General features: G+C 34.3%; 1 protein-coding gene across 1 annotated transcript in view; it reads right to left on the reverse strand.

Moving 5' to 3' along the window:
- Positions 1–445: 445 nt before the first annotated feature.
- The window catches only part of LOC129229953 (uncharacterized), a 72,017-nt gene continuing 57,430 nt past the window's right edge, over positions 446–15,032 (reverse strand). Inside the window, exons 4-5 of the mRNA XM_054864337.1 lie at positions 3,355–3,475; positions 446–759 (exon numbers count right to left, since the gene is read on the reverse strand). Coding sequence (XP_054720312.1) covers positions 653–759; positions 3,355–3,475 — 228 coding nt within the window. The 3' untranslated portion in view covers positions 446–652. The remainder of the gene's footprint in view (positions 760–3,354; positions 3,476–15,032) is intronic.

A 15,032-nucleotide genomic window follows, 5' to 3' on the forward strand; every position in this document is an offset into this window, starting at 1 on the left:
TTGGCGACCCCTGAAAGGCTGTACTGAAGGTCAACCACAAAATTTACGATATATTTCAATTTAGGTACTAAGTGTATTATTGTCAACACAAGATTTCTTTTGGCTGATGCTCAATACACGGAAATAATCGAATTTAAAAAAAATGCTGATTTGGAAAAACCTCTACGTCGGGCTCCACTTTACAAATTTTTACAGGTCCTCAAAAATTTTTTTGGAGGAAAAGAAAAAATACGCGTTTTCTAAAACCTTTAAAAGAATCCATCATAAAAATTTGAGCAAAATAAAAAATGGGGTATAACGGAACACCCCATTTCTGCCCGGTTCTTATAAAAACTGGCTCTTAATAACTCAAAAGGAGAGAGCATATAGCATTCATATTTTGTAATCAAAGCAGATGATGAAAGTAAAAACACTTACAACTTTAATTCGTTAAAACAAGGCTTTATTTAAAATGATGAAATCTTCAGAAACAATAACTAGTTCAAAAGTTTAAGTAACACATGAGGGAATAATTTTACTTTCATACTGAAAGAAGAAAGGGTTTCGTTTTCTGTTGAGTTAAAGTATGGTATCTGATCGTAACTAATTATGAATTGGTTGCTGCAAAATTGTAAGACGTCAACGAAAGTCAAATTTTACAATAAGGTATTTTTCACATAAAAACATATCTACTATTTCTTTTCCTCAGTCGAGAGAAAATGCCGAGCTTCGAACTGGGTAAAGGACCATTATGCCAGGTTCCATAGTGATTAGTGTAGCCTATAAACAAAAGAACATCATTAGAATATTTTCAAATAATTATAATATGTATTATTGTAATAAAACCATTATTTTGATGAAATTGCACGTTACACTTGCAATTAATCATCGACCATGCTGAATTTTAATTCGATACCAGACACCATCCGCCTTCGGCGATCGCCTCAACCTCACCGCCTACGGCTGGTTGGTGTACTTCAATGGCCTCGCGCCTTTTGCCGTTTGCGACGGTGCATTAGTTTTCGGCCCGGCGCACCTCTAGAACCATTTCCGTACTGTAGTACACCGGTGGTGTATTTTGGGCGTCACCTCCGTCTTGACACCTGAGGCCGCTTAAGTAGCAAAAAAAAAAAAAAATGTTAATTGACATTTTTAGGAAACAAAAATTACATTCCTTCGAAGGAAAAAAATGGAAAAAGGAACAGATCCCATAAAAACGCGTCGTACATGCAGTACATTAACTAATCCCCATTTTTAACCACACCGTGTGTTAAACTTAATCCAGTTTCATTCACACTCGGAATTATTGAGCCAAGGTTTAATTTTCTGTAACATTATTTCTACACCCTATTGACTGGATTCCAGCAACATACTATCCGAAATTTTGAAGCGAATGAAATGTCGCTGAAAATCGACGTTTTAATTACCATAAAAGCAGGTGAGAATGGTTTGGAGGGTGAAAATGCTACAAACCCCAGTTTTGACGTAATAGGCGTTCGTAGTGCACTCTGGGATAGCTCAGTTTCAATAAGAACTACTATGCAACCTACTCCGGTAATGAGAGAGTTGTTATCACTGTCAAAACGGCTCACCAGACGAATAACCTGGTGATTGTGAATTAATTTGTCGTGAGCAACTGGTGCTACGTGTTTGTAGGTAGCTCGGAAATTCATGTTGGTTGACTTTTAGTGTAGAAGGAGTCAGAATTTCGTATGTACCTTTCGCTTTCATATCACATAAAGTTACCCCCAATTTTCATTCATAAATAAATATTTTGATGCTGCTATAGTTACGAATGTGTAAAAGTTACAATTTGAAATTTGAAGGGTGAGTGTGGTACAGTAATTAGTCGACATTTTGGAGGGTGAGTTGGGTTACAGTGGAAAAAGTACCCAGGAAAAAACACGGGTGTAAATGCAAGTGAGTTTGAAGTTTCAACAGTGTTGAAACGAGGTAAGTTTTGGCAGTGGTCTGAAAAAGATAAGATTTGGCATCCATCTTTAAAAATTATGAAGAAAATAAAGCCTATGTTTTATCTCGATTTCATGATGTACTTGATTTTCCAAAGTTCAATTTTCAGCATAACTTACATCTACAACTCTTCCGTTAAAATATAAGAGAGGCAGAGTGTGGTACAAACCGCCAAAACCTATATGAAAACGTTGAAACATGTGCTGTACCATTCTCACCCGCAATGAGAGGGTGAACGTACAAAGAAAAGCTGCTCTGGAGAGGGTGTGGGTAAGGTTTCAAATTATTTCAGGGTTGGAATCGAAAGCCAAGGTCTTAAACTATAATAATAACGCAACTTCATTTTTTTTTTCGAATGAATGTAGCGTAATTACAGTTAGAAATGTACTAAAACTGTAAAAAAGTCACCCGCTTCTACAGTAATGCCTTCGCTATTTAAAATCCTAGAAAAGCAAAAGTGCCTAAAAGCCGAAAGTGTGCATGATGACCGAAAAATTACGAATCTATGGATACCTGGTTCGATCGTCAGTTGTTTGGCGCTCGGACAATGTTAGAGTGACATACATAGATAGATACATACTCTGGCGTCTTAATATATTAGATATGTAGTAGCAAAATAAATGAATAAATAATTAATGCGGCCATCATAGTGAACAATAATTGTTTTTCCATCTGCATAGATCAAGGGTACAGTTCGTAGCATTTACCCTAAACTGGACACGAAGTGGTCCAACGGAGTTTTTGCATTTTTCCCCCTTTTTAAGACAATATCAAGATAGTAGTTTTTTTATAGAAAGAACCTTGATCGTGTACTGGTGGTATCCAACTGTGATACCTTCATATAAGCTAAGTTTTTAAGACGAAATTTCGACAAAATGTATCTCCCGGAGGTATTGCATGCTTCAGAATACGCTTAAACAAAAGCAAGTAACGAAATATCCAAAAGTTTATTCTATTTATTATGAGAAAATAATAAACTTACTTGTTCTTCGTGCTCTGTTCATGATAGAGGGTTTGTAAATGTGACTGCAGTGCTTTTAGCTTTTTTTTAAAGGCTATTCTGGTGTGCTATTTTACTGTAAACAGCATTGCTAACTGTAACTGTTGAACTAGTAAGTCTTTTCATTTAAAGGAAAAAAAATGGCTTTGTGATATCAAACCCCCAATTTTAAAAAAGTATTCAAAGCAGGAGTATCACCAATTATACCGTACCTAGTTAAGGGTTAAAGAAAAACATTTCATTAAAAAAGCCTATCATTGTAACGATTTCTGCAAGCATATAGCTGTAAAGCGATATAATACTTGTCTTTTCTCAAGAAAGGAAAACATATTTTTAACAGTATTTGGTGGTTTGATGCATCTTATTACAAGTACAAATTAGTAAATATGCTTTTGACTAATTACCATTTTCAAATTTTTTTTCTAAAGTGCATCTTCCATGTATACATTTATATCCAAGCCAACTGTTGCAATTGCACTGAGTATCCGAACTGCATTCTTTGTTTCTCACTTGGGCACATAGAATCTGGAAAAGAGATGTTTTTTTTTCATTTTTAGTAAAATTAATTGAAGAACAGAAATGCAGTCGAGTCTACTTATTAGAATATCAGTTAAAAGAATATCCCGCTTAATATAATACATTTTCAATGTACCAAACCAAACCAATGTAATGTTTTATTTTGATCGCAGTTAGTGGAATATCCCGCTTATTATTATTATTTTTTTTTTTTTTTGCGGCAAAATGAATATTCCATTAAGTAGATTCCTTAATCTTAATTAGATGAGTGCGCCAAATAAGGCCATATGGACCAAAAAAGCCAAGCTAACATTTTTATGTATGAATGATATCAAAAATTTTCTAGTTCGGGATTTTAATTTCATCAGAAAGCCTTACTGATGATAAAGCGTTATCAACAAGCAGTTTTTTTATCAACAGGAAAAAGTGTAGCAACAGTTGTTGCAAAAGATTCTTTTCAAAATTGTCTCATCTTATTTTAAGGTAAATTTTGTTTCTTCATGGTTGACTGTAGTTTACTAGCATAAAAAAAGCTACTAATTGTCCTACAAAGCCTAATTTATGTAGTTGGTGAATTCAAAGAAAAAAAAATTGAATTTTTGGCATCTTGAATTCAAATTATGTTTTTCACATTCACGAGCGTGTGAGGCGTGTGTGTGTAAGCGTTCGTGTGTCTGCAGGCATTCGTGTATGTGTATGTGTGTATGTACGCGCGTGTTTGCAGGCGTGTGTGTGTATGCACGCGTGTGTGTAGGATATGGGTGCAACCAGGAGACAGTACTCTCTAGAGGAGCAGCATTGGGAGGAGGGGGGTGGTGCTGCAGAGGAAGACGGGGGAAAAATCAAAAGACATAATTCAACAGTCAAATGAAAACAATAGGCAATTCGTGACTTCTCAAAAAAAGAAATGTGGTTGTGTGCTGTCATTTTTTCCTGTGACTTCATAACCTTAGATAAGAAGACATGATTGGCATTATTAAGACTCCAGTGTCCGTATTAAGATACCATAGTATCGGGTGGTGGATATACTGTGCTGCATATGTTGCACATAGTTGCACGAGCTGTGCGCAGGAGTAACCAAAAAAAACAGAAAATAACGACTTATTATCAGTGCCCCGAATGTGACTATTGATCTTTTTCCTTTCCGTTGAAGTAAATATAGAATTTTTGACACATTTTAATTTTTTCCTATTTTTAAAGTACAGTAGAACTCCAATGATTTGGACTAAATGGGATCTGACCCAATCTGGAACATTGAAAATCCGGATTATCCGGAGAATGAAAAAAAAAAATAAAATAAATAAAATAAAGAAAAAATAAATAAATAAACCATTCTACTTACTGAAAATCACCATTATATGAAACACATAGAATTACACATAAACAGTAAACATGTTTACTTTGTTATTATAAAGTCTGTAATCTTTATAATAACAAAATAATAGAGGGAAAAAATTGATTCAAAAGTTGAATTGCCAAGAAAAGGAACTTAATCAACGACATAACGCGGTCTTGCCCGTGAAAGGGTTAAATAAATTACTGTTACTGAAATTTGACGATCACTCCTCAAATTTAAAATAATAACAATAATAATAATAATAAAATTAATTTGAATTCTGAAATTTTGAATTAAAATTATGTGTTTCGCAATCACGAGTTCGGACAGGACCCTACTCATTGAAGTTATTGTTTCAAGAAACGGCTCTTGTCCCCTCAAGCCTGCCCTTCCTCTTGGGCGGTTACGCGTGTACAGGTGTGTGTGTGTGCATAGACCTGTGTGTATGCACCACGTAGTTGTGTGTGCGTATGAGCGTGTGTGTGTGTGTGAGCGTGTGTGTGTGTGTATGAGCGTGTGTGTGTGTATGAGCGTGTGTGTGTGTATGAGCGTGTGTGTGTGTATGAGCGTGTGTGTGTGTATGAGCGTGTGTGTGTGTATGAGCGTGTGTGTGTATGAGCGTGTGTGTGTGTATGAGCGTGTGTGTATGAGCGTGTGTGTGTGTATGAGCGTGTGTGTGTGTATGAGCGTGCGTGTGTGTAGGACATGGACGCCACCGACTAGGAGAAGCGGAATCCGGGGGACAGTGCTCAGGACCGGAGCAGCCGCGCCTGCAGAGGACGGTGGGCGGTGGTGCTACAGAGGCCCTTGGTCCAAGCTGAAAAAGCCACGGACACCATAGACGGTCAAGTGAGAACAATAAAAACAGCTTTCAAAACATTTCTGAGAACCCTTTTCAGAACATTTATTTGGTTCTGCACTCATTTTCTCACTTTTTTTTATCGCATTTGAGAGCAATTTTTAAACATTGGCACAGGTCTTTTCTTTTAGAACACTTTGTAACATAGTTTTTGAGACACTCTTTACAGCACTTATGGATCAGTCCTTGGGTTATACCAGAAGGTTTTTGCTGTTAATTTTACAGAAATATCGTGGGGCAGCTGTCCATTGCTGTCGGCAATGGACGGTCTTCGACCAGGGAATGCCATCATTTTTTCCGGCATTCCCGACACCAACCGACAGCGATTCATTGCAACAAAATTTTTAGTAGCATTATATTGAGAGAATTTATTGATTGGTAGTTGAAAAAAGATGTCGAAGTTATATTTGTGCGAAAGAAAGCAATGGTTTCACAAGTGTGCCCAAATGTGTTTCTGTTCTGCTCTCAAATGTGTTCCCAATCTGAAGTTGAACAAACTCCCCGTGTGGGAGGCAATCGGAACAAATTTGGAACCATATCAGTGCACTTTCTTTTTTAACTGAGAAATTCGGAACATGTTTTAGTGCACATTCAGGCAACAGGAACACTTTTCAAAATTAGGGTGTTCCAAACTGATTTCCAATATGTACTGGGAATTTTCAGTGTGGTGGCTGCATGATCTTACAAAATTGTATCTCTAGATGTGGGGAAGGAACGTTCAAAGAACTCCATAGCTTCCATTCGAAAGCTCCATGTTCCGAAGATGAAAATCCTGGTTTTAAAACAGAAAAGCATTATTTAAGTATAATTTAACGAGTTTAAACCTTTTTTTCTCCCGAAGTTTTTTCGTGGACCCCTAACTAAAGCTCGGCGGACCTACAAGGGGTCCGCGGACCACAGTTTGGGAAGCCCTGGTGTAGATCAAAAGAAAGTCATATTAAGTATCTACTAACCCTCGTCATTTACATATAAATCTTGAGAACATATCTATGGAACAACTGGTAATAGAGAAAATTTATCATCGCGGAGGCATATTTAAGTTTCCTTTTATTATTTACCATTTTTTGATGTTTTAATAAACTTCTGGTGAATATTTCATAACTAATAATGCAGCGAGAATTTGAGACACGTAACTTTATTTTTAGCTTTAGTTGCGTAAAAACATATTAAAACTGTCTTATTAAAAGACGATAAAAACAGCTTCAGGCAAAAACAAGCTTTGCAGGAAAGGATGATTTTTTCCCCCTTACTTTTTTAGTGGAGCTTTTCGTGTGCGCTAAATTGTTTGCCTTATTAATTTTCTTTGGATGTCAGAATGCAAGCAATTATTACAGTTTTTTAACGCCTGAAATTAAAACAAAGCCTTCGAAAAATTTTATTTTATGTTGGGAATTCTCTTTTGTACTATAGACCCTACGGCATACCAAAAAAACTCAATTAGAGTAGGTGCGTGTCTTTTATGGTAAGGTGGTTGATTATTTTTGTAGTTCTCGTGTAATAAGACGTACAATTATAGCAAAGAAAAATATTAAGTTTTTAAATACAAAAGCGATGTGATTAGAATAATTATATGAAAATAAACTTATTCAAAACAAAAGAATAAGTATGATATAGAATAAGTATGTAAATTCGTATATGCAAAAAAAAAAAAAAAATCACACCAACAACAATGGATTGAACAAGTTGTGGAAGATGTTTAATAATCTAGTCATATTAGACATTAAAATCGCAAAGTGCGATGTAGTTCTGATTTTTTAATATGTTGTTTGGGTCAGTTAGGGTAGTATAAATCTAAGTTTGCAGTTTTCAAAAACCTCTGCTCGCTGCGTAATTCGCGACGAAATTTTCGGACTTTTTTTAGTTTTTTCTTTATAACTCCTAAACTATCCAACTTTTGATACTAAATGTGAATACCCGTTTTAAAGCTTATTAAATTTCAAAAAACGAAATACGGCCGAAAATTCATCAATGTGAAAAGCATACACAAGTAGGGGAAGGAATGTTTGCGTTACCTGCATAGGGCTGTTAATTATTGACCTATTTAAGTTTTCTATAACCGCCGTGCTTTGCCAGCACACATACTTACATAAATACGCATTAGAGTCTTATTAAATTATTCTTTGTCCCCCTTTTTTTAGAATAGGATCTTCGATATTGTCTTGTAAAGTGTTTTGTCTCATTTCTTCAAAAATCGAATTTTCCGATTATTTGCTTGTTCTGCGATTGTAAAAGAACTACTGAATCTACAGACTTCGTTTTTGGCTTAAATGAAAACCAATTAAATGTACTGTGACGGTATATCCAGTTTTTTTCAATTAGAATGGGAATTTATGTTCATATTTGGCGTGGAATGTGGTCAAAGCATATTTTTTTTATTTTTCGCCAAAAATGAAGTACGATATCTCCTATACTATTGGCCGTACAGAACGCCAATTGAACTTAAATTGTTTGAAATTTAATAAGCTTTAAAACGGGTATTCACATTTATCATCAAAAGTTTTATAGTTTAGGAGTTATAAATGAAAAACTAAAAAAAGTCCAAAAATTTCGCAGTTTTTTGCGAATTACGCAGCGAGCACAGGTTTTTGAAAACTTCAAACTTAGATTTACTCTACCCTAACTGACCCAAACAACATATTAAAAAATCAGAACTACACTGTCAAAAATGAAACGTTCAATTTTGACGATTCGGCAATCCTCGAGCACTATTTCGTTATTTTCGACGATCCTTTCGTCACCGAATCACGTGATATTTGACGAAACCAGAAATCTCAAATTTTTCACGAAATTATTTCGTCCCGATTTCGTCACATTGCAGTGCATTCTGGGAGTTTTCGTTACAGTCTTGTACTTGCTCGTTAAATTATCTTACCTCAATTATTCTAAAGGATTCATAAAAAAGGTTAGTATGTATTGAAATTTGTATGTGCAATGTGCCTTCTTTTATGTATTGTTACATTTTTGTTTAGTGTTGTGTTTATAGTTCTATTTAAAACACATTAAAATTGAAAACGAACGGTTCGATTAGGTTTAGAATTCTGTGTGTGTTAACTTTGAGTTACCTCCACGTTAGGCTTAGCTAGCTTGTTTTTTTTTTTTTATTTGTAAAAGAAAATGTTGGTTCGTTGACATTTGTTTTCAAAAGCGTACTTCCTTTATTTCGTTAAAAAAATTAAACATGACTAAAGAGTTTGTACGAATTTAAACTTACAAAAAAAAAAAAAAAAAAACCCTACACCGTATCTTAACTAACACAGATGATAAATACAGCGCTTTTATAAAAGGCATAGAACTTTGAAGCTTTTAATTTCAACATGGAATATATTACATGGTAATGTGTTTTCATTCTTCTCTATGAATTTTACGAAAATAATTCTGTTAAACGAAGTGTATTTTTTAGTTTAATAGTTCAAATTTGTTTCATTCTGCATTTTTATTTTCTTAAACAAATACTATACACCAATCCCCCAATATGCTTACCAGCTTACCCCGTGTTGTTTATATAATCTCTTTCCCTGCGGCAGATGTTTCTAGCAATAAGTGCTTATGTTTGTTATTTGTGCAGCCTTTTTTTTTACTTGCATAAAACATAAAGTAAAGTCAATATGAATTTGATAAAATCATTTTAAGATAGAGAAATATTAATTTCCATAAAGAACTCTATCTTTGTGCTTGATCTTTCAGCAGAATATTTTCAATATTTTTTCAATTTTTCCACAAATTAAAATAAATTATTGAAGTGAACTTTTAATGTTTAACCTCGATTTAAAAAGAAAAAAAGAAAAGATAGTATAGCATGTTTGAAAATTGTAATAACAATAATAAGCATTTTTTGTTTATTTTCCCACTTCATGCACTAAATTTATAAGTTTTTCTATGTCAATTTGTGTTACATGATTTGTCATAATTATGAATTTTTCCATTATACATAGTTTCTACAGCTAAAATAAATGCAGCATTAATTTTATTGCCATATTTGCCGCCTCAAGATATTATCAACAAAAAGTGAGAAATTCCGGTCTACATTAAATCAGACTAAGAAGCATTTTATAGATGAACTTCCAATAAATCCAAATCTTTTAGTTGGAGTTGTGATTTTGCTGGATATAAAGTAAAATGTCTGAAAATTTAACCAAACATCAATTGAAAAATTGAAAGGATAAGGAAAATATATGAAAAATTAAAAGGATAAGGAAAATATATGAAAAATTAAAAGGATAATGAAAATATATGATAAGCTTTATATATGTAACAAGCTTTGCTCATCACACTAGTCCCTATTTTCATTATATACCTTTGAAAAAAAATCCATTGATATCAGTCAATTAGTTCTCAAGACACAAACGAACAACAAAATGCATTTTGTTATTGGGTTTCCCCTATCTTTGGCAACTCTTCTCCCTTGGCGTTTTTTTATTTACTGCGTGAAAATTGCATATTTTAAAAATCAAATATGCTTAGTTAAAAGGTGATACTCCCTTCGTCTCCGTCCCAAACTAGTAGAGCTACGTTTGAATATTTTTGTACTAGTGATTGATTCTGATGATTTTATGATTTTGTTCGAATATTTTTTAAAGATTTCAAGGTAGTATACTATCAATTATCAACTTTACTTGGCCAGCATTCCCTCTTAAAATCATTACCAGCTGAGTTAAAAAAATCCAAAGTACACACGCCCTTAAGCTACGCCCCATTTTTTAAGTACTCTACCCCCAGTATAGCAGAAAAATCAGTTTTTTTTCTACTAAATCCCTATCCATCAGCTAGAAGATAGCTTTATGTAATTACTAGTTAACTTATGAAATGGAGTGTGGCTTCGAGTGTTGGAGCCCTGGGTTTTTGACTCGAATTGGATAGTGGTTTAAGGAGGTAAAGCTCGGTAAGTAAATGTTGTTTATTGATAACATAGCACAATAAAATCTCAGAAAAATGTGCAAATAAAATCATAATCACCAGTTTCAGTACTACTTAATTCATAAATACTTTATTGGAACTAATTTGGGTAGGGGGGGAGTACTTCAGAAAACATTCGTAAAGAAAACGGAACACGAAAATCGAAAAAAAAAACGGTGTATTTTGGCTATTGGTTAAAACAAAAAATAAACTTTAAAAAAAGTCACAGATCAACAATTTTCGCACCCTTGATTTTTTTTATAGCTCAAAAAAAAATCACGACTTGATGTGCAAAATAATTAACTCGTTTAATGGCTAAATAATGGTGATTCTCGATAAATTGAAGAAACTCTAATTCTAGAATATTATTCAGAAATGAATTTCAGAAACTAAATGAGGGTCTAGCTGCCTAAATAAATATTTTGTTCATCCGCTGTAAAAATAACTCATTCTTGCAATCTGCTTGAAAAAAAGCTGTCACCATCGAAATAATCATATATTTTGAAAAATATAAGAATTAAATCAGATGCTTTTCAAAGTCACAAGCGAATCGTAGCTTTATAACTTAAGAAAAAAAAACTTAGATTTTGAAAGAAATCGTGAAAACATGTTTTATTTCAGAAATAAACTGCTGAATTTAATCGTAAAACTTTCCTCGAAATAGAAAAAAGATCCATGTGCATGAGGGCATACACCCATGGACTTAAACCTTTACTTATTATGTATATATTCTCTTTTTTAAACTTTTTTAGGATGGATCCAACATCACGAAGATAATCAGAACAAGGACAGACGAAGACTTTTTCATAATTATAACTATATTCTAAATGTTCGTATATTATACATTGATTTCATGTTACACATCTTTGGAAATAAAAATAAAAACTTAGGAGTAAAAAGCAAAGGTATATTTTTATAATTATTTAACAAACATTACACTAAATTAATTTTACCAAAAGATTTATTTCGCATCTGCATTTTTTTAAGATTTATATTTTCAAATACCTTATGCAATTTTGGCAGAGAATTGTTTTCAATGTATGAAGTATGAAATGCATGCAATAATAAAGTTCCTGTATTAAACATAAATTTGGCCAAATAAACATTCTACATACAAGCAAAATTAATAAAACAAATTATTGATTGGAAAAAGAAAAAGGTAAGCTTTTCTTAAGATTATCTAATTTTATTTTCTGTATCCAATTTTAGAACAAATATATACTAACTTAAAGTTGCCCATTTTATTGTACTTTTTCTTTGAAATTTGTGGTATAAGTTGGATAAAAATCTTTTTTTTTTTTTTTTTTCTGGAATTTTTTCATGCGATGCAATGAAGAAGAAACTTCTCAGCAATTTTCTCTCTAGCATAATATCGATCTAACTGTGCATAAAAGTGGCACATGATTTATTTTTCCAGAACCCAATGACTGCTAAAGAAGTAGCACTTTTATATTCCCAGTAGGGTAGGGCGATGTTGGAATTTCTACATCGTGATGCATCGCCATCCTTACATCGCCACGTAGCGATATAGTTCAAACAGTTTGAAATATTCTTTCCGCTTTAGGGGCAGCTCTCCCCCTCCCCCGTTAGGGGAGTTTTCCTTTTCAAAAATCCAGACTTTTGTCAGATCTTTTTCTAATTTGGCACATAGGTTCTTTAATCACATGGGGTAGAACCCCATATGAATACTACCCCATGGGAAACTATCCTATGTGGATTTCCAGCATCAAAGGACATCTAGGCCGAATCTGGAAAAGATCCGACGAAAATTGGATTTTTATAAGGAAAACTCCTATGGGATTTGCCACACATAGCGGAACGAAAACTACACTATGAAAATTCCTAAGCATCAAAAGACAAATGTACCAAATTTGGAACAGATCAGACAAAAACTGGGTTCTTATACGACCCCCCCCCCCCCCCACACACACACGTGGTTTCCCACTCCATAGCGGGACGAAAACGGGAATTCCCGAGCGTCAAAGGACATCTGTGACAATTTTGGAAAGATCCGACAAAAAATGAATTTTTTTTCAAGGAAAACCCCCATCGGTTTTGCACCCCCCACCCACCCAACATTGACGAAAGCTAACCTCCTTGAATTCCTGAGCAGCAAAGAACCTCTATAGCAAATTTAGAAAAGATCGGACAAAAACTTTTTTTTATATAAGGAGAACCCCCAATGCGGGGTTGCTCCCCCCCACCCCCCCATCATGGAGGGTTGAAAACTACCATGTGTGAATTCCCGAGCATCAGAGGACCTTTGTTCGAAATTTGGAAAAGATATGATAAAAACTGATTTTTTATAAGAACCCCCCTCCCGTATGGGGGTTTCCCCCTATAGCGGAAAGAAAACCACCCTATGAGAATTCCTGAGCATCAAATAACGAAACTCTGTGCCAAATTCGGAAAGATCCAACAAAAACTGGATTTTTTGTAGGAAAACTACTATAGGGGTTGCCCCCCCCCCCCCATAGAGGGTCGAAAACCACCCTGCGTGAATCCCTGTGCATCAAAGAACCCCCCCTCCCCCTTCCTTTATAAAGTGATGAAAACTACCTTGCGTGATTCTTGAGCATCTAAGAACCTCTATGGCAAATTTAAAAAAATCGGACAAAAACTTTTTTTAATACGGAGAACCCCCAATGCGAGGTTGTCTGTCCCCCCCCCCGCCCCCCACATAGAGGGACATAAACGACCTTGTGTGAATTCCCGAGCCTCCAATAATGAACCTCTGTGCCTAATTTGGAAAATATCCGACAAAAATTAGATTTTTTGAAGGAAAACCCCCATTATGAGGGGTTTAATTAGATACCATGGGGAGTTTAATCTGCAATGATTTGTTTTACCTTTTTCAAGAAGTTGTTTGTTTGCATTTTTACATAAATAAAAATTTGCTTGACATATTTTATGTGCCTCTTTTTTTAACAATTACTTGTCTTTTTTTGATGGGGGGGGGGGTGGCTGCAGGCCCGATGTTTCAGTTTTTTCCCAAATATGACAAAGAACCAGTACTCAATAAAATTTTTACAGAAAACCAACTAAAATAACGGACAGTCAAGTGTAAAAACATGAATGTTCAAAAATCAAGACGGGAGGGGGGGGGGGTCAATTGACCCCCTGACCCCGTAAATAACGGGCCTGTGAAAGTGACTATACGCAATAAAGTGGAAAACTACGGTGGTAAGATTCTGAAGTTAGAATTTGATCACACGCACACAAATCTTATAAAATACAGTCGAACCTCGTTATAACGAACTTAAAGGGAGCATTAAAATCGATTATTATAAAACGTGGTTCGCTTTATTCAAAAAACAATAAACAATAAGACAAGGATTGCAAAAAAGTTCATTTCAGCAGTTATTTGTTTTAAGCGTGTTCGAATTAACGAGGTTCGACTGCATTCTAAAAAAAAAAAAACTAATGTGCTCAAGAAAAAAAAAAAGGAAATAAATTTTCTTAAAAATTTACGAAATTAATATCCTCATATATGACGAAATTAATTTGACGAAACTAATGCTCTCAAAACTACGAAAATGATTGTTAATTTGATGAAACTAGAATCAAGAAATATTTCGTTACATTTGACGAAATTCGCATCCTCAAACCACTAACAAAAGCAGTTTCTTCAATTTGACGAAATGTTCGCTCGGAGCATATCCCTGGAAGTGGTTTCGTCAAAAACGAAGAAAATTTCGTCAAATTTGAAAGTCCATTTCTGAGAGTGTACATCGTGCTTTGTGATTTTAGCCCCCCCCCCTTTTTTGTATAATATGACTGGACTATAAAGAGGCATATATATTTCATTTTTAACATATACAGTATACATGCTTCTTTAAACATCTTCCACAGCTTTTTCAATTCGTCGTCGCTGGTGTGATTTTTTTTTTCGGATATACGTATTTGCACTTTAATCCAATAGTTGCCTTTTAATTTCTGTGTATTTGAATATACAAAAAATAGTCACAAATATGTATCTTAATACAAAGTATCAAATTTCGATTTTTTTTCATAGGTAACAAATAAAGATTGCAATAAAAATGCAATTTCAGTATTCGGTATTGTTTATATCGTGATAACGGAATACCGGTACTATTAGAAACTGTAACCCTTATTCTGACAGGAATATTAAGAAACAGATGTCCTCATTCCTTAAAACCTTCCTTAAAATTCTTTAAAATAAAGAATTGTAAGGTATATTTTTCTTTTTTCCAATGGTGAGTTCAAAGGACTATAATAGGAGGTTTTAGGGCTGTGGTCCTTACTCTGATATGGATCTTTAAGGACTGTTGATCACCAGTCCATCCTCAATAAAGGATTTTTAAGAACTAATGTCGAGATTGTAATGGGGATTTTGGGTAGCTGTTGTTATAATTCTAATGAGGTTTCAAAGGGACTGTTGCCTATATTCAAATGATCCTTTTATCCATATTTATCCTTATTCATTCGGGTACTTTGATGTTTAGAGGAGTGTAAAC

Source organism: Uloborus diversus, chromosome 9 (assembly GCF_026930045.1).
Source record: "Uloborus diversus isolate 005 chromosome 9, Udiv.v.3.1, whole genome shotgun sequence".
Taxonomy (NCBI): Eukaryota; Metazoa; Arthropoda; class Arachnida; order Araneae; family Uloboridae; genus Uloborus; species Uloborus diversus.